Below are 19782 nucleotides of genomic sequence, written 5' to 3' on the forward strand. Positions count from 1 at the left end.
TGTTTTCAAAACAATACCACCATTATACACTCATTAGGACTGCTAAAATTAAAAAGCCCAGCAACGCCTAGTGTTGGTGAGGATGTGGAATGCACATATTGTGGTGTGAGTGGAAGACAGTACAACCACTTTAAAGAACTGAACTCACCATTTTACTTCTAGGTATTTATTTATTACAAATGCAAACATGTCTGCAAAAAAACTTTAGTCCAATGTTCATAGTAGCTTTATTCATAATACTGAAAGCTGAAAACAAATGTCTATCAATAGGTGAATGGATGAGTAAACTGGGATATCCATAAAATGGAATACTACTTATCAATACAATCTATGCAGCAACATGGATGAATCTCAGAAATACATTGGGCCAGATACAAAAGATTGGTCATATTTATATGAATGAACAGTACTAATCCTATGAATGGAAATCATAAGAGCAGTTCTTTTGAGTGGGAGTTGGTAAGGACTGCTTGGAAGGAGGCATGAAAGAAATGTATAGGTTATGGAAATGTTCTATATCTTGATGGAAATGTCAAGTGCTTTGATTTGAAATAATGTCAATAAAAGAGAAATCAGTTTACAAATTGGATATGAGCGTCCTTTGTCCTTAACAGTATGGTTCCTGAACTTGTAGCTAATGGGAGTGGAGTGGGGAAAGGAATAGACAGCCTTTCTAAAGAAATGAATTAGTGATACTCCATTCCCTACAATACAGTCTTTAGTTTGAGTACATTATCTTGATTATCTACAGGACCACAAAATATCTAAGTGGTAAAATATTTATGCCACCAACTAGGTTTAGCAATAGTGCTTCTATCATGGATAGAATATTCTATAGTAATCACTTCAGTTCATTAATTTATATCATGTTTACCATCTGCTTCTTTCCAACTAATAGAACCAGTAAGCAGACAGGCCTGGATATTTCCACTTGCAGAGGAAACTGACCCAGAGAGGTCACACTTCCCAGTGTGAGCTCCCATTCCTGTTCTTCTGGGAATAACAGTTGCTCCAATAATACTTTATCTTATAGTTTTTAAGTGTTTAACACTTATAGGTTTTAAGTGTTAAACATCCTCCCCCTCTTGAATTTATAGAGCCTCCCTCCCCACCTCTAGTTTTGAAGTTAATTCTGACAAAGACCAATACAGCTCCTTTCGAGGCTCTATTGTTTCTCTTTGCTCACTGGCCCAGTGTCTGATCTGGTCTCCATCAGCAGGGACATTACAGTTCAGAGCTTCCAAGGCTCCCAGGGACCGCTACCCAGGACCAGCTGTCAGCTCTGGTCTTCAGGGCCTATCTAGGATAAAATAACACTGATACGTTCATGTCATTGGGTACAACTGGTCCAGTAACTAATGGAATTTATCGTCACATGCTTAGAAAAGATGTACTTGCCCTGATAGAACAGGACTGTTAATCTCATATGTTTGTTAATCAGACTGTAATTCTGTGGTTTTCTGGAAGAGTGATCCTGAAAAGAAAATCAGAGCCAAAACCAAAAAGTTTATGCTACTTCTGTTCATGGTAACAGCTGTCCAAACACTTGATAGACATGGTAAAAGGCAGAAATAGAGAGTTTCCTGGTGGTCTTGTTGTTGACTCCTTGTGACTGTGTGTACTGTAGCCCTCCCGGCTCTTCTATCCATGAGATTTCCCAGGCAAGAATACTGGAGTAGGCTGCCATTTCCTTCTCCAGGGGATCTTCCCACCCCAGGGATTGAACCCATGTCTCCTGCATTGCAGGTGGATTCTTTACCACTGGGCCACCAGGGAAGCCCTCCCTGATGGTCTCGAGTAGTGCTAAGATTTGGTGCTTTCACCACGTGGCCCGGATTCAGTCCCTGGTTGGGGAACTGAGATCCCCCAAGCTGTGTGTCATGGCCAAAAATAAATAAAATTACAGAGGTGAATAAAGAAATGTGAATAAAATTACCTTAAAGGCAATGAAATCCCAACCTGTATGTCACTGAAGAATAACCTTTATATAATTTCAGTCTCCTCTAATAAGACAGTTGATTCATAATGAAGCAATAGTTTCAACAGTGTTCACTATTAATGCATGCCAATAGTTGAGCAGATATAATTGGCCTTCTAAGGACTGGCCTTACGATGAGTTCTCCTAAGTTAATTCTTAGACTCTATTATTCATCTGACAGGTTAGAAAGTTAACACAGCTATCAGTTAAAGGTGTGATATATTTAATGCTGGATGTTAGCAAAGAAAAGTTGTTTGGCTCTCTTGTCATTGTAACTGGCTGATACAGAAGTATGAGTATAAAATGTTTTTTAAAATACACTTTTCAAAAATACTGAAAATCAACTTCTTTTATACTATAGTTTAACATCTTAAGATACATAAAGAGCTGTCAGTGAGAACATTCTTCAACCATCTAGCCAGTATTTAGTGAGTTTCTCTGTGTTCAGGACCATCAATATAAGTGCTTTCAAAATGTACTTAACAAAATAAAATCAAAGGGAGATAGAGCGAGAATGAGATGACAGCTCATTCAGGCTATAATTAGTGCAAATGCCCAGAAAGGATCCTTAGCATTATCTTTGTCCCAATATGTGAAGTGGCCATTTGTTCATGCCACTGCCAGCAAAAATAAAATACAAAGATGCCTTTCCCCCCCACCATTCCTTCCCCAAATCCCAACATATACATACACATACATTAGAGTCATACATAAAGAAAAGAAGGCCCCTCTTACTTGGTTCCCTCCATGTTAATGTAGTGTTAATGTTAGTCGCTCAGTCATGTCCTACTGTTTGCAACCCTATAGACTGTAGCCCACCAGGCTCCTCTGTCCATGGGATTCTCCTGGCAAGAACACTGGAATGGATACCCATGCCCTTCTCTAGTGGATCTTAGATCCTTTAAATAGAAGATGCAGTTTACAGCAGCTCATTCTGTATATTTCATCTTGAAGCTGTGGCCCTCCATCCTGGATTCAATGTCATCAGATTGAGCCTGGTGAGTAAGCTCCTTGGGTATATGTCAGGGAAGGTTCACCAAAAAGCTACAACTTGAATATGAAAGTGAAGTGAAAGTGAAGTCGCTCAGTTATGTCCAAATCTTTGTGACCCCACAGACTGTAGCCTGCCAGGCTCCTCCATTCATGGAATTTTCCCAGCAAGAATACTGGAGTGGGTTGTCACTTCCTTCTCTAGGGGATCTTCCTGACCCAGGGGTTGAACCTGGGTCTCCCACATTGCAGGCAAACTCTTTACTGTCTGAGCCACCGGGGAATACCCAACTTGAATATGAGTGGAGCCAATACACACAGCTCTATCAAAGAAAGAACACAAAAACTTCCAAAATCTGCCCTGGGAATGAACAGGCTGCTAAATCCTTGAGAGCCTTTCTTAAATACTAGATTAACAGAAATGGTTATTGCTGTTGTCCTACTTTATATCATATTCTAAGCCTTTAAACAGGTTTTAAGGTTTCATATCTCAAGCTATAGCTTTAAATGGGCCCTAGCCCTGAATTAATGCAAATATCTATATAATAAAAACCACATTGTAGTCTTTAAAAGCTGAATGAATATACTGTCTTTCAAAGTTTAATGCAGTTAATTAAAATGCCAATTCTTTAAAAATATAAAGTTCATTAAAAAAAATAACAAAGTTCCTAACAGCATGTTTGTCATTGTTTGTTCTGTAATAAGGGATACTAAGAGTATATTTTCCTTCTTGTAGAGGTCCATGAAAATCAGACAGTTAACAGAGGACTCTGTATTGGTAATACTGACTATAAATTCTTAACCAGATCAAATGACACCAGCTAAACTGGCAAGCAGAAACGAACTCAAATTTAATACTCTGATGAAAAAGTAAAGGCTAGAAAAGCTAGCAGATGTGATTTTGGTCCGTCTGAAGGTCACCTGAAGGGCACCACTGTACGGTCTTGGAGACTGAGTAGCTGGTTTCGTCCTCAGACACGCAGAACACACGCTTTGTGCAGCTGGTCTTGAGCAGACTGTCACAGGGACTCTTCATGAAGTCACACGTGGGGCCAAATCTTCTCCATGGAGAGGCACAGAAAACCACATTGAGAAGTGAAAGGATGATATCTGAGAGTCTCATAAACCTGAGTAGAGCCGTGTGGTGTCTTTTTCTGTAAACTGGGAATCAACCTCAGATGTTAATCCTAAAAATTACATGCGCTTCTACACTTAAAGCATCTAGAACTGCCTTGGAACATGGAAGGTGTTCAGTAAGATTTCTTTTCCTTCTCTCTCTTAGATTGTCTCCTAAATCTACAAAAATCAAATTATTAACTATTTTAAGTGCTTTAGACGAATGGATAAGAGAGAAAATATCTGTGTCTCTTTTGCGGTCTCACATATAGGGTCATGTTTCAGAATTATAATTAGGAAAGAGAATTATAGCCCAAGAATGTTGACAGTCATTTGGGATATTAAAGAGTTATCAGGTGACCGACCTATGTCAGGTGTCAATGTTCCATCTCAATGACCAGGTTCTCCAGGTGGTGACAGGAAACAGGCTCTGTTCTGGGGGCAAGTCTGCTTCACCTGACCATGCCTATTTACGACTACAAATATTGAACTTCAGTCTCCAGCCCTGTAATCTAAACCCCTGTAGAAAATGACAAGTAGCTCCTCATCAACTAGTTGAAGAATACCTGATCTAGATCACCACTAAGATGGTAAAACATTTAAACTTTATATTCTGTATTCATTTCCCAGTCATGTCATGTTCTAATTCAATGACACAACTGTACTAATGACACATGAATTAAGCTCTGTAAAATTCTTAAGGCAGTTCCTTAAGCAACTGTTGCTAAATGGAGGTGGGGAGTGGTGGGTACTGGGTAACAATGTCAGAATATTGTTAGTTTGTTACAACTGGATTATTATTTAGACCTTGTAATTGAAATTAAGAATCTGAGCCCAAATCAGAACATGAAACTAATAAAACACAAAATACAAAAATGAATGTTGTCCTCAATTCACTGTAATCTGAAAATCATGATCCACTCATTCTTTTATACTAAGTCAATTACTGACTCCATGGACTCCTATATCACATTTGTAAAATGCTTTCTGTTCTAAAAGGGCTTTCTTATTTTTTTCCCTTCTAATTCACATGGATCTTTTCTCTTTACAAAGTGACTGATTTTAAAAAAATAATAATTTATTTAATTGGAGGCTAATGTAGTGGCTGTGCTTTCCTGGAGCAGCCGTGAAGAGATAGCCTTCGTCCGAGGTAAGAGAAACCCAAGTAAGACGGTAGGTGTTGTGAGATGGCATCAGAGGGCAGACACACTAAAACCATAATCACAGAAAACTAGCCAATCTGATCACAGGACCACAGCCTTGTCTAACTCAATGAAACTAAGCCATGCCATGTGGGGCCACCCAAGACTGCCAGGTCATGGTGGAGAGGTCTGACAGAATGTGGTCCACTGGAGAAGGGAATGGCAAACCACTTCAGCATTCTTGCCTTGAGAACCCCATGAACAGTATGAGAAGGCAAAATGATAGGATACTGAAAGAGAAACTCCCCAGGTCGGCAGGTGCCTAATATACTACTGGAGATCAATGGAGAAATAACTCCAGAAAGAATGAAGGAATGGAGCCAAAGCAAAAACAATACCCTGTTATGGATGTGACTGGTGATAGAAGCAAGGTCCGATGCTGTAAAGAGCAATATTGCATAGATACCTGGAATGTTAGGTGCATGAATCAAGGCAAATTGGAAGTGGTTAGACAGGAGATGGCAAGAGTGACTGCCAACATTCTAGGAATCAGTGAACTAAAATGGACTGGAATGGGTGAATTTAACTCAGATGATCATTATATCTACTACTGTGGGCAAGAATCCCTTAGAAGAAATGGAATAGCTATCATGGTCAACAAAAGAGTCCGAAATGCGGTACTTGGATGCAATCTCGAAAACGACAGAATGATCTCTGTTCGTTTCCAAGGCAAACCATTCAATATCACAGTAATCCAAGCCTATGCCCCAACCAGTAACGCTGAAGAAGCTGAAGGTGAATGGTTCTATGAAGACCTACAAGACCTTTTAGAACTAACACCCAAAAAAGATATCCTTTTCATTATAGGGGACTGGAATGCAAAAGTAGGAGGTCAAGAAACACCTGGAGTAACAGGTAAATTTGGCCTTGGAGTACGGAATGAAGCAGGGCAAAGGCTAATAGAGTTCTGCCAAGAGAATGCACTGGTCATAGCAAACACCCTCTTCCAACAACACAAGAGAAGACTCTACACATGGACATCACCAGATGGTCAACACCGAAATCAGATTGATTATATTCTTTGCAGCCAAAGATGGAGAAGCTCTATACAGTCAGCAAAAACAAGACCGGGAGCTGACTGTGGCTCAGATCATGAACTCCTTATTGCCAAATTCAGACTTAAACTGAAGAAAGTAGGGAAAACCACTAGACCATTCAGGTATGACCTAAATCAAATCCCGTATGACTATACAGTGGAAGTGAGAAATAGATTTAAGGGACTAGATCTGATAGACAGAGAGCCTGATGAACTATGGACGGAGGTTCGTGATATTACAGGAGACAGGGATGAAGACCATCCCCATGGAAAAGAAATGCAAAAAGGCAAAATGGTTGTCTAAGGAGGCCTTACAAATAGCTGTGAAAAGAAGAGAAGCGAAAAGCAAAGGAGAAAAGGAAAGATATTCCCATTTGAATGCAGAGTTTCAAAGAATAGCCAGGAGAGATAAGAAAGCCTTCCTCAGGGATCAATGCAAAGAAATAGAGGAAAACAACAGAATGGTAAAGACTAGACATCTCTTCAAGAAAATTAGAGATACCAAGGGAATATTTCATGCTAAGATGGGTTTGATAAAGGACAGAAATGGTATGGACCTAACAGAAGCAGAAGATGTTAAGAAGAGGTGGCAAGAATACACAGAAGAACTGTACCAAAAAGATCTTCACGACCCAGATAATCACAATGGTGTGATCACTCACCTAGAGCCAGACATCCTGGAATGTGAAGTCAAGTGGGCCTTAGAAAGCATCACTATGAACAAAGCTAGTGGAGGTAATGGAATTCCAGTTGAGCTATTTCAAATCCTGAAAGATGATGCTGTGAAAGTGCTGCACTCAATATGCCAGCAAATTTGGAAAACTCACCAGTGGCCACAGGACTGGAAAAGGTCAGTTTTCATTCCAATCCTTAAGAAAGGCAATCCCAAAGAATGCTCAAACTACCACACAGTTGTACTCATCTCACATGCTAGTAAAGTAATGCTTAAAATTCTCCAAGCCAGGCTTCAGCAATATGTGAACCGTGAACTTCCAGATGTTCAAGCTGCTTTTAGAAAAGGCAGAGGAACCAGAGATCAAATTGCCAATATCCGCTGGATCATCAAAAAAGCAAGAGAGTTCAACAACATCTATTTCTGCTTTATTGACTACGCCAAAGCCTTCGACTGTGTGGATCACAATAAACTGTGGAAAATTCTGAAAGAGATAGGAATACCAGACCACCTGACCTGCCTCTTGAGAAACCTGTATGCAGGTCAGGAAGCAACAGTTAGAACTGGACATGGAACAATAGACTGGTTCCAAATAGGAAAAGGAGTACGTCAAGACTGTATATTGTCACCCTGCTTATTTAACTTATATGCAGAGTACATCATGAGAAATGCTGGGCTGGAAGAAGCACAAGCTGGAATCAAGATTGCCGGGAGAAATATCAATAACCTCAGATATGCAGATGACACCACCCTTATGGCAGAGAGTGAAGAGGAACTAAAAAGCCTCTTGATGAAAGTGAAAGACAAGAGTGAAAAAGTTGGCTTAAAGCTCAACATTCAGAAAACTAAGATCATGGCGTCTGGTCCCATCACCTCATGGGAAATAGATGGGGAGACAGTGGAAACAGTGTCAGACTTTATTTCTGGGGGCTCCAAAATCACTGTGGATGGTGACTGCAGCCATGAAATTAAAAGACACTTACTCCTTGGAAGGAAAGTTATGACCAACCTAGACAGCATATTAAAAAGCAGAGACATTACTTTGCCAACAAAGGATGTGAGAGTTGGACTGTGAAGAATGCTGAGCACTGAAAAATTGATGCTTTTGAACTGTGGTGTTGGAGAAGACTCTTGAGAGTGCCTTGGACTGCAAGGAGATCCAACCAGTCCATCCTAAAGGAGATCAGTCCTGGGTGTTCATTAGAAGAACTGATGCTGAAGCTGAAACTCCAGTACTTTGGCCACCTCATGCAAAGAGTTGGCTCATTGGAAAAGACCCTGATGCTGGGAGGGATTGGGAGCAGGAGGAGAAGGGGGTGACAGAGGATGAGATGGCTAGATGGCATCACCAACTCGATGGACATGAGTTTGAGTAAGCTCTGGGAGTTGGTGATGGACAGGGAGGGCTGGCTTGCTGCAATTCATGGGGTCGCAGAGAGTCGGACACGACTGAGTGACTGAACTGAACTACAATATTGTAGTGGTTTTTGCCATACACTGACATGAATCAGCCATGAGTGCACATGTGTTCCCCATCCTGAACCCCCCTTCCCCCTCCCTCCCCATCCCATCCCTCTGGGTTGTCCCAGTGCACCAGCTTTGAGTGCCCTGTTTCATGCACCAAACTTGGACTGGTCATCTATTTCACATATGGTAATATACATGTTTCAATGCTATTCTCTCAAATTATCCCACCCTCGCCTTCTCCACAGAGTCCAAAAGTCTGTTCTTTATATCTGTGTCTCTTTCGCTGTCTCACATACAGGGTCATCATTACCATCTTTCTAAATTCCATATATATACATTAATATTCTGTACTGGTGTGTTTTTTTTTTCTGACTTACTTCACTCTGTATAATAGGCTTCAGTTTCATCCACCTCATTAGAACTGATTGAATGCATTCTTTTTAATAGCTGAGTAATATTCCAGTGTGTATATGTACCATGACTTTCTTATCCATTCTTCTGCTGATGGACATCAAGGTTGCTTCCATATCCTGGCTGTTGTATACAGTGCTGCGATGAACACTGGGGTACATGTGTCTCTTTCAATTCTGGTTTCCTCAGTGTGTATGCCCAGCAGTGGGATTGCTGGGTCATATGGCAGTTCTATTTCCAGTTTTTGTTTTTTTTTTCTGACACATTGTCTTATTTTATTCAAATAGCAGTCTGTTCACACATGGTCCAAGAACACTTGAATAATAAAGCAAATATAATCACATGTTAAAAATTGGTCTTCAAACATCATAGCCAATGATGCCACGCTTGCCTATGATTTCGCCAACATAAAACCACATCCACACCTCAGTGGCCACCAAACCATTCAGTAGAGCTTCCTTAACAGTGAGCTGTTTGAAGCTACCGGTTTTAGCACTGTTGATAATTTTTTTCAAGCTCTGAATTGATGTAGGGATCTCAGCAGGGGTTGGAGGAACCAGCTCAACCTTGGCATAGTACCAAAATGTGGCCAATCGAGGCTTCGAGTAAGTCACAGCAGTGTTGACCAGCGCCAGGGCCTTCTCCGGGAGGTTACGGACAAACTGGGCCATGGTGCTAGGATGGAGAGCCCGTCGCCCCGACTGGCTGGCTGAATGTCACCCACCCGGAAGGGCTATTTCCAGTTTTTAAAGGAATCTCCACACTGTTCTACATAGTGGCTGTGCTAGTCTGCATTCCCACCAACAGTGTAAGAGGGTTCCTTTTTCTCCACACCCTCTCCAGCATTTATTTATTGTTTGTAGACTTTTTGATAGCAGCTATTCTGACTGGCATGAGATGGTACCTCATTGTGGCTTTGATTTGCATGTCTCTGATAGTGATGTTGAGCATCTTTTCATGTGTTTGTTAGCCATCTCTATGTCTTCTTTGGAGAAATGTCTATTTAGTTCTTTGGCCCATTTTTTGACTGGGTTATTTATTTTTCTGGTATTGAGCTGCATGAGCTGCTTGTATATTTTTGAGATTAATTCTTTGTCAGTTGCTTCGTTTGCAATTATTTTCTCCCATTCTGAAGGCTGTCTTTTCACCTTGCTTATAGTTTACTTCGTTGTGCAAAAGCTTTTGAGTTTAATTAGGTCCCATTTGTTTATTTTTGCTTTTACTGCCATTATTCTGGTAGGTGGGTCATAGAGGATCCTGCTGTGATTTATGTCAGAGAGTGTTTTGCCTATGTTTTCCTCTAGGAGTTTTATACTTTCTGGTCTTACATTTAGATCTTTAATCCATTTTGAGTTTATTTTTGTGTATAGTATTAGAAAGTGTTCTAGTTTCATTCTTTTACAGGTGGCTGACCAATTTTCCCAGAACCACTTGTTAAAGAGATTGTCTTTTCTCCATTGTATATTCTTGCCTCCTTTGTCAAAGATAAGGTGTCCATAGGTGCGTGGATTTATCTCTGGGCTTTCTATTTTGTTCTATTGCTCTATATTTCTGTCTTTGTGCCAGTACCATACTGTCTTGATGACTGTAACTTTGTAGTATAGTCTCAAGTCAGGCAGGTTGATTCCTCCAGTTCCATTCTTCTTTCTCAAGATTGCTTTGGCTATTTGAGGTTTTTTGTATTTCCATACAAATTGTGAAATTATTTGTGCTAGTTCTGTGAAAAATACTGTTGGTAGCTTGATAGGGACTGCACTGAATCTATAGATTGCTTTGGGGAGTATACTCATTTTCACTATATTGATTCTTCCAATCCATGAACATGGTATATTTCCCCATCTATTTGTGTCACCTTTGATTTCTTTCATCAGTGTTTAGTTTTCTATATATAGGTCTTTTGTGGCTTGTGGGATCTTAGTTCCCCAACCATGGGCTGAACCTGCACCCTTGGCAGTGACAGCACAGAGTCCTAACCACTGGACCACCAGGGAAATCCCCAGATAGACCCAATCTTATGTGTCCATCCCAAGTACACTTCCAGTGTAAAGGCCCTCTCACTACCTGATAGTACTCTATCCCTCTCTTGGGTTTCCATAACATAGTTATCTTTGTCACTGTACTTTTCTCATTCTGCTTGTTTATAAGTGTGCTAGACTCTTGAAGGCAGACAAAGAGTCTTCTTAAATTCTCTGTGAAAGAAGATGGGTAATAAGTAATTGTTCATCTCTGTATCTCACTCTTATATGCCTAGCACAGTGAGGGGCGTCCATAACTGATGTAAATAATTTAAGTTTAGATATTTTAAATAAAAATCCAATACTGTTAGCAACAGAATATGTATAGTCCTGAGTTACAAATGATAACCAAGTGTCTGGAGTTTTTCAGAGTAAATTACCCACCTATCTCTATTTCTGTTGAGCATATTTCATTTGCATTTTCTCTTTTCTTCTTTTCCTGGTATCTTGTAAGTGAATTTATAGAACTAAAAGGGATTATTTTTCCTCATTGTACAAAACACATTGGTGTATAATTCTGTAAGTAAGCAGCTTAACTATCCTACCTTGGGAAGCATGTGACCTTGATGATACTGTATGATGATACTCAAATGCACTGCCTGTTCTAACATCCATATCTTTTGATTCTAATTTCAGGGATCTTGCTATATCACAGCGCTTTCCTTTCATATTTCATGACTTGTGCTAATTCAAATAAATTTCCTAATTATGGAACAATTTATTTTATAAACCTATCTTCTAAAGAACTCCCCCAGGTAAGCCTTCAGATAAGACTATAGCCCCAACTGACAACTTGATTTTGAGAGATCTTGAAGCAGAGTTACTCATCTAAGCTATATCCAGTTTCCTGATCCACAGGAACTGTGAAATAAATATATGTTTGTCATTTTAAGCAATTAAGTTATAGGGTAATTCATTATATGAAAATAACTTTAAAAATATTTAGTAACATGAGAAAATGTTCATATGTTCATTGTTTAAATTACTGGTCAAATGGTTATTTATCCATAGCAAAACAATGAAAAAACTCAGGCTGTAAATAACAAAAATATTGCTTAAAAACAGACTGTGCACTCACATATTTGTTACTTGAACTAATAATTTCCTATAATATTTCTATTTATTGAAAATATTTTCAAGACTGTTATAAGCCTGCCTTGTAATATCATATAATCTTACTTGTAATTAGCATTTTGCTAAAGAAATGACACCAAACATTGAAGATATTACAGTCTGCTGCCTAAAATAAAGAAAAATTTGCCAAGATTAGAAGATTCTTCTAAGTCTCTAGAAATCATAGTTAATTTTTAAAAGCAGAAGACTATAATATACATGTATGATTCTAATTTTTAAAATACATATGGTTTTGAAAGAATAGAAAACAGGGCTTCCCTGGTGGCTCAGGGGTAAAGAATCCATCTGCCAGTGCAGGAGATGTGGGTTGGATCCCTGGTCCAGGGAGACCCCACATGCGGTGGGGCAGCTAAGCCCATGTGCCACAACTACTGCTGAGCCTGTGCCCTAGAGCCTGTGTTCCACAACAGAGAAGCCACAGCAGTGAGAAGCCTGAGCACTGCAACCAGAGAGCAGTGCCCACTTGCCACAACTAAGGAAAAGCCCATGTAGCAACAAAGACCAGCACAGCCAATAAATAAATAAAATTTTAAAAGATGGACTCAATTCCATGAAGGAGTTTTTAAAAAAATATAAAACAAGTGTTCCTCTTTGGATGGTGGAATTATAGGTAATTTAAATTTCTTCTTTGTACTTTTATCTGCTCCCCAATTTTTCAAATGCATATATTATTTTTTATCATCAAATACGTCTTTTTAAAGAAAGTCAAACTGATAATTTGATGCAACACATTTTAACTGCTTCAAACCAAGATTTAATGTGAATAAAAGACTCAATCAGTTTATGAAGAGAGGAAAATAGCACTGAACCCATATTAAGATTTAGGGGATAGCACTCAATTAGCAAGTAAAAAATCAATAATGTAATTGATATCTAAATTTCTTTTTTAAAAAAAGATGAACAAGTAGCCTCAATGCTGAGAGTCAGGTGAGAGTTGAGTTAATGCAGGGTTCAGAAGCAGGAATGAATTTGTGAGGGGATATGACAGACGAGCTCCACAGTACTGGTTACTAACAAACTAGAACATCAAAGAGCTGAGAAACTCCTCCATCTCCCATAAACTCAATATTTATCACCTATGACTTACCCGGAGAAGGAAATGGCAACCTACTCCAGTATTCTTGCCTAGAGAATCCTGTGGACAGAGAAGCCTGGTGAGCTGCTGTCTGTGGGGTCGCACAGACTCGGACACAACTGAAGCAACTTAGCATGCATACATGCATTGGAGAAGGAAATGGCAACCCACTCCAGTATTCTTGCCTGGAGAACCCCGGGGACAGAGGAGCCTGGTGGGCTGCCGTCTATGGGGTCACACAGAGTCGGACACAGCTGAAGCGACTTAGCAGCAGCAGCGCATGATTTACCCAAATATGCTTGAATCTTACATTCTAGCCCATATCAACTTCGAGGATTTTTTCTCTGTACAGTATAAAGTGTGTATTCTATTAAAGCTTTACGTATAGGGAGAAGGGGAAAGTTGTTTCAGATTTTAGGACTTGGTAAAATTAATTTTTGTTGAGCCATTTCTCACTTCTCTGAGTGCAGACAGGTCATTCATCCAAGACCCAGACGAAGTTCTTTTGAAAAATGATACCTTGATATTACAAAATATCAAACCTAAAAGGCTCCACTAAACAAAATGAGTTTACCCTCAAAATCAATGCATAAAATCTTTTTCTCACAGAGTTTCCTTTGAACATCATGAGCTTAAGGAGAGAAATTTATCATGCCCAGCAAACGTGTGTCATTCTGTACTCAGAAAAGTCAGAAAAACCAATAGATTCTAACTAGAGAGCTCTTCACATGACTTCTGTCTAAAAAAAGGTAGAGGAATTTAATTAGCAGTGCAACCACAGGAATTTTTCTTTTCTTCTTTGAGACTCTGCTTCCTCATCTTTATACCAAATGTAATAATGCCTGCCCCAAATTCATCGGGAACAGTGATAAGGAAAAACAGAAAGCACGATAGAAATGCAGCAGTTATTTTGCTATTATTATTACTAAACTGATAAGGAGGTAAAAAGAAGGAAGAAAACACTGTGAAAAGGAAGGAAAAGATGACTGTTGAGTAGATTATGTTGGGTAACTCACATTTCCTGGTTCTGAACAGTTCTTCCAATCTCCTCCACAAAAATCTACCCATAAGAAACACATCAGATTCCTCAACCTCAAAACTTCCCTTAAAGGTGGAAGCCATATACTCCAAAACAATTCTAAAATGCTGGTCCTTGTGGAATTACATTTCACTGTGAATGCATTTCCCATTCTAGTGGGATGGACGGTGGGTCTGTCAGGCTCTTTCACAAACCTATGAATTCATGGAGGGTAGACACTTTGCCTTAGTCAAGCCTGAACCTTAATATGTAGTGTCTAATCAAGGTTGGTCCAAAATACATAAATCTTAATCATTTTAATTGACCAAATAATCTTAACTGACATTTTTTTCTGAGCCATTACATTTTATTTATCTCAATTGTCATTAAGGAATTTGAGAGGGATTAGAATTTGTCACCCCAAAATACGCCACACTGCCCAAGCCTTGTTTTGAGCCAAAGGCAATTAGGCCTCTGCCCTCCAACTTTTTGTCCAAAAGCAGGGCAAAAGCACCTCTGTAAAGGTGTCTCACTCTCCTATACCAAGAAGAGTGCCACTCTGGAGACAATTCTTCTCTGCAGAACAAGCAACCCTATTTATCATATATTTCCTAGCCACCTTCACAGAACTCACTGTCATGCCCTTTTCTTTAGCCTAGCCTCTTTCCACACTTTAACATCCTTTGTTAAAATGATTCGTAAGTCTGCAATTTTAACCACCCCCTTGAAACATGTTTTTTTGTGAACTCCCATGCATACAGAGGCAATTAATTCCTTTCTCCTGTTAACCATTCTGATTTGCAGGCCCAGCCAATGACCCTAAGAGAGCAGATGATCTTCTTTTTCTTCCCTACATAGTCAAAATACATTAGTCCTAATGTTATGTAGTGAAGCCACCTCAAATATTTTAGAACAAGTAGGAAGCATAAATAATGAGTGTTAATTGCATGCACTGAATTAAATTCCAGGCAGCAGTACACATAATTTTGAATAACTAAAAGAACCATTATTCTTATGTAGAGACATGAGAAAACATGGTATCCAAGTCCACTTGGACTCTAGGTCAAATAACCAAGAATTCTGAAAGCTTTGCTATTTAAATTTTTATAACGTTCTCATGATACATATACCAATCTACTAAGAAGTGATTATAGAGTGATTATACCCTAGTCTCTGTAGCTGCTGGTACAGTATTTCAGGATGGGTGGTGGAGGTAAGGTATGGCAGAGGTACATTTAAACATTTCTAAAAAATCTTCTTTTTACCTATTGGATTTAATTTCTCACTAATCCAAGGACACTTCCTCCCCCATCAAGCTATTACCCTTACCACAAACACACACACATCATTCTTTTCTCCTTCCGACTTTCTCTTAGGTTGAAAAACACCACCTTCCCTGTATCTCCAGCACCCTTTCCCTTTTCCCTGCGTAAACCAAATCTGTGCCATCTTTAAGGCCAGAGGAAACGCTGTCTCCTTCTTGCAGACCTCCTGGAATTCCTCAAACCATTACCCAGAATTCTTCTTGAACTTGTGTCCAGCCTATTAATTTATAAGTGCTGCCTCCTCAAATGAGATCAAACATTCCTCAAGGGCAGGAGCAATTTCTCCTTTTGTTATTTGGCAGAGAACAGTTCTCTACCTAGAGGCACTTAATGAATGCTAATTAAAGTTTGGCTCTTTATCAAATACCCATGTGCTTCAAAGTGTGTTAGATACTGGGGATAAAACAGTGAAACTCCATGCAGTTCTACCTCTTTCAGGACACTTGCAGCAGGCAGAAGCCACACACTCACAGCAGTGTTAGGGCCAGTGTTTCCTGTGACCCGTGTAATGTTCCAACTGCTCTGAATTAGAATAGCTCTAAGCTGGGCACTCACTCTCCAGTTTGCAGGACTCTTGTCGCTCTCTTGTGTTTGGAACCCATCCGCTTCCCTAGTTTATGTTACCCTCAAAACCCCTTGTGAAACATCCTTTATTTCACAACTCTTAATTTATAAGGAATAAATTCTTAAAGTACAGGCTCTTCCTATATCATATATTGACTAGTAATTTATTACTCCCTAAACTTGCAACATGATAATGTAGTATTTCCCCACCACCATTCTGTTTGTATCAGTCTTACTATGGAAAATAGGCTCCAGTTTAAAAAAAAAAAAAAAAAGAAATCCCCAATCCAAGGCAGATGGTATGTTAATTAGTTAGGGAAAGGAAACAGAACTGCTCAGCAATTGTTTTGCTTTCTTAAAAGCAAATGATCTTTAAGCTGCAAAGTACAGAAGAAACCTCATTAAGAGAGAACCAATGCATAAGCAGAAGAGGTCACTTTAAAAGAATTCATGTCTTCAAAATCTGGTGAATCACATTCCAGAGAGAATTGGCAAATGTAAGCACAAAAATATTCTGACAACCTCAGGAAAACATGGAGAAGGAAGGAAGTCTCAATAGACTAGAGACTGAAACATACTTTTTCTCCCCTAATTAAAAAAGAATTCAAAACTGAAGGAAAGAATTCCAATTCCTAGGCAAACCAGTTAATATAATATCAATCTCCAGCAAAATTCAAGATTTAATCAGAAAACGGGGAAAAATACTGAGAGTTTCAAAGAACTAGGACTTTACTGAGAATCAATCATTTTTAAGCTAACATCATTTACTTTTGTGGTAGATCAGAGAATATGCAGGATCTTTAATTTTAGCAAAGCATTTGATTAAAATTAGTCTCATAATGTCTGTATGAAGAAGACTGATCTGTGGGCTAGAAGAGTTTAATCTGAAGGACAGTGCTAAATTCAGCAGATTAAATAGTCTCAGCAATACCTACTGAAGGCCAAATACATCTTCCCAACCAGTACTGTAGTTGGCACTTTCAGTACATTACTTTGAATTCTAATAATTACCTGAAAGGCAGAAATTCCTAACCTCAATTTATTGATATGGAAAAGAGGTTTCTCACTGTCGCAAAGCTAGCAGCCAGGCTCCAAAACCAGGATCCAAAAGTCCACATCTTTCTATGTGCCACAGGCTTCTATAGATGCCACATGCCAAAAGGACCTGTCCCATGTATTATCAATGATATAAATATCTAGTGAACAAACTCCCCACATGTGCAGGTAACACAAAACCAGAGGCAGAGTGAACATGATGAAAGCCACAAATCAAGATTAAAACATATCATTGGAAAAGACCCGGATGCTGGGAAAGATTGAGGGCAAGAGGAGAAGGAGGCGACAGAGGATGAGATGGCTGGATGGCATCACTGACTCGATGGACAGGAGTTTGAGCAAGCTCTGGGAGATGGTGAAGGACAGAGAAGCCTGGCGTGCTGCAGTCCATGGGGTTCCAAAAAGTCAGACAGGGCTTAATAACTGAACAACAACAACAAGCTGGAAATTGGAGAGAGACTTAAAGTAATAGACAACAAGAGAAAAAATGTTCATATTCAAGAAATCAATTGCATAATCTAAAAATGAATAACGCCTACCTAGACAACAAAGTGTTTGTGGGGGTGGCAGGGGGCGGGGTGGGTGGATGGTCCTGGAGGTGGGTTTTTTAGTCAACTTTGTTGTATTTACTACAAAAGCCGATTAAAAATCAGACGATTTTGTTTGAAGATAGGAACTCATTGCAGTCTGTACTGTTCAGACTAGACTGCATTTTTGAATTCAATTTGGGACTAAGGATCTTTAGCACAGAGACAGGTCTTAGGTAAGGGGAAACAAAATGAACATTATTTAGTGACGATAACAAATGTTTACTAACTTCTAGGCAACTATGATAAGTACTTTATGAATATTATCTAATTTAATTCTCACAAAAACCCTATAGGTAGACAGAGTATATGATCATTCCTATTTTACAGATGAGGAAGCCAAAGCTGTCAAGTAAAGGGGACAAAAGTCTTACTCTAAACCATTTTAGACTTTCCATTTCTTAACAATTTTTTGGCCACAAACTTTTTCAGATGGATGAAAGTCTTAGATCTTCTCTGCTGAAAAATTCTATATATAATTTCACGAACTAGAGGGCTACTGGCAAAAGCAGGATTAATGAGAAGCTGGTCCGAGGAAGCAGTTGTCAGCTCAGTGTCAACAAGGCCTTGCTGACAGTGACAGAAAGGAGGGATGCCTCACAATGCTGTGAGCTTCCTGTCACCGAAGTGCTCCCTGCAAAGTGTGGCCAGCCTGTCAGGAGAGCAACAGAGGGAATGCTAAAATGGACCGGAGCTTGGTCAACGATCTTAAAGTATCCTTTTATTGTAAGACCGTGGGCCTAATAAGTAGTTTTTGTTTGCTGGCAAAACCAAGAAGTTAAAAACTGAAGTTATGGTTTTAACAGACTATTCTGCTGAATATCTAAACATTAGTTATTTCCCACTTATATACGGCGGTATCTATATCAAGTACTTGAAAACTACCTCATCCAAATATTCAAGGTATATTCAACTGTTGATACTGATGTGATTTATACACTGTCATAATAAAAATAGACCCTTTATTCCTCTGAATTCTTAACTAAAATATTCCCTAATATAAACACCATAAATCTCCGATCCGAAAACGATGGGGTCTTTGATGAGAATGTTTACTATTTTCATAAGAGATGGGAGCGGGCAGACGGGACGCAGGAGAGAACCTAATTGTTCTGCTCTGCTTCCCAGACCTCTTCGCTAACAGCCAGAGGATCTTACCGTCAGCTCTGCTTCACTTCCCATTTGCAATATAATTCACCTCCAGATTCAGCCTCCCACAGCTCCAAGGAGAGCTCACAGTTTGCTCCTGACATGCCATTCGGATCACAAGCCTGACAGCTTGGCATACAAATTAAACGTTCATAGGCAAATCTTTTACCTGAAAATCTTCTTCACTCTTCAGGTAAGAAGGAGGGAAGAAGGTGAAACTGCAATTCATAATGCAAAGCTTTGAATTTGGGGGCTGAGAACAAGGGGGATGGAGCGGGGGCTAAGTTCTTAATTAGGAGCCGGAAACGCGAGGCTCTAGCAGGCAGCTGGCCAAGAAAGGTCCGGTTGAATCAAAGCCTTCTGTCACTCAAAATCAAAAAGGCAAAACGGAGGAGCAGAGGCCGACGGACAGGTCGCCCACCTCCCAGGAGTTCACTCACACGACAGGACCGCGGGCAGGCGCGCGCCTCTCGAGGGCGTCTGGCTGGCGCAGGGCGGGAGCCGGCGTCCGAGGCGGGTGGGCGTCAGGGCGCGGGCAGCTGAGGCCAGGCCCGGCGCGGAGTGCCGTCCAGCTGTGCGGGCAGTGGCGCCGCCTTCTCGCCAGCGGCCGGCTCAGTCAAGTGGCAGCGTTTGGAGGACGGGGTGTCCTTCGGCCCGGCTCGGGGCTCCTCCTCTCGCCGCCGCCGCGCCCGCCGTGCGCTCCAGAAGGGTTTGCGCCCAGCACCCGGCCGGCCGGCCCGCAGGTGGCGGCGGAGGGGCGCGCTCGGCTCCAGGGCACGCCCTCTGCGGGCGGCACTCCAGCGCCCGGCGGGGCGGCCGGGCAGCCGGGATCACGTCCTCAGGCGCTGGTGGGGGCAAGGGCGGAGCTGGGCCGTGAGGCCAGCGCATCAGGCCGGCGGGTCCGGCCACCGCTCTCGTGCCCACCCCCTGTACACTATCCAGACTGCGGCTGTCCCCGATCCATCAGGAATGAGAGCCCCCCAAAT

At 40.6% G+C, this 19782-nt stretch overlaps 2 protein-coding genes across 5 annotated transcripts in view; both read right to left on the reverse strand.

Annotated features, from left to right (window-relative positions):
• Positions 1–19556, reverse strand: part of C33H2orf88 (chromosome 33 C2orf88 homolog) — a 37082-nt gene extending 17526 nt beyond the window's left edge. The window contains exon 1 of one of the 4 annotated variants that reach the window (XM_043894618.1): positions 19237–19556. The gene's annotated coding sequence lies outside the window, so the exon portion shown is untranslated. The other 3 variants (XM_043894619.1, XM_043894620.1, XM_043894621.1) reach the window with 3 other exon arrangements.
• LOC122688566 (ATP synthase subunit g, mitochondrial-like) lies at positions 9121–9544 on the reverse strand. Its single transcript, XM_043894616.1, has one exon. It carries the CDS (start codon positions 9542–9544, stop codon positions 9233–9235), a length of 312 nt encoding a protein of 103 aa, XP_043750551.1. The 3' UTR covers positions 9121–9232.
• Positions 19557–19782: the final 226 nt, after the last annotated feature.

The sequence above is a fragment of the Cervus elaphus genome, chromosome 33 (assembly GCF_910594005.1).
Source record: "Cervus elaphus chromosome 33, mCerEla1.1, whole genome shotgun sequence".
Taxonomy (NCBI): Eukaryota; Metazoa; Chordata; class Mammalia; order Artiodactyla; family Cervidae; genus Cervus; species Cervus elaphus.

Bases quoted from the DNA above. Each gene is read 5' to 3' on its own strand.
- LOC122688566 (XM_043894616.1), bottom strand. From the start codon at position 9,544: ATGGCCCAGTTTGTCCGTAACCTCCCGGAGAAGGCCCTGGCGCTGGTC.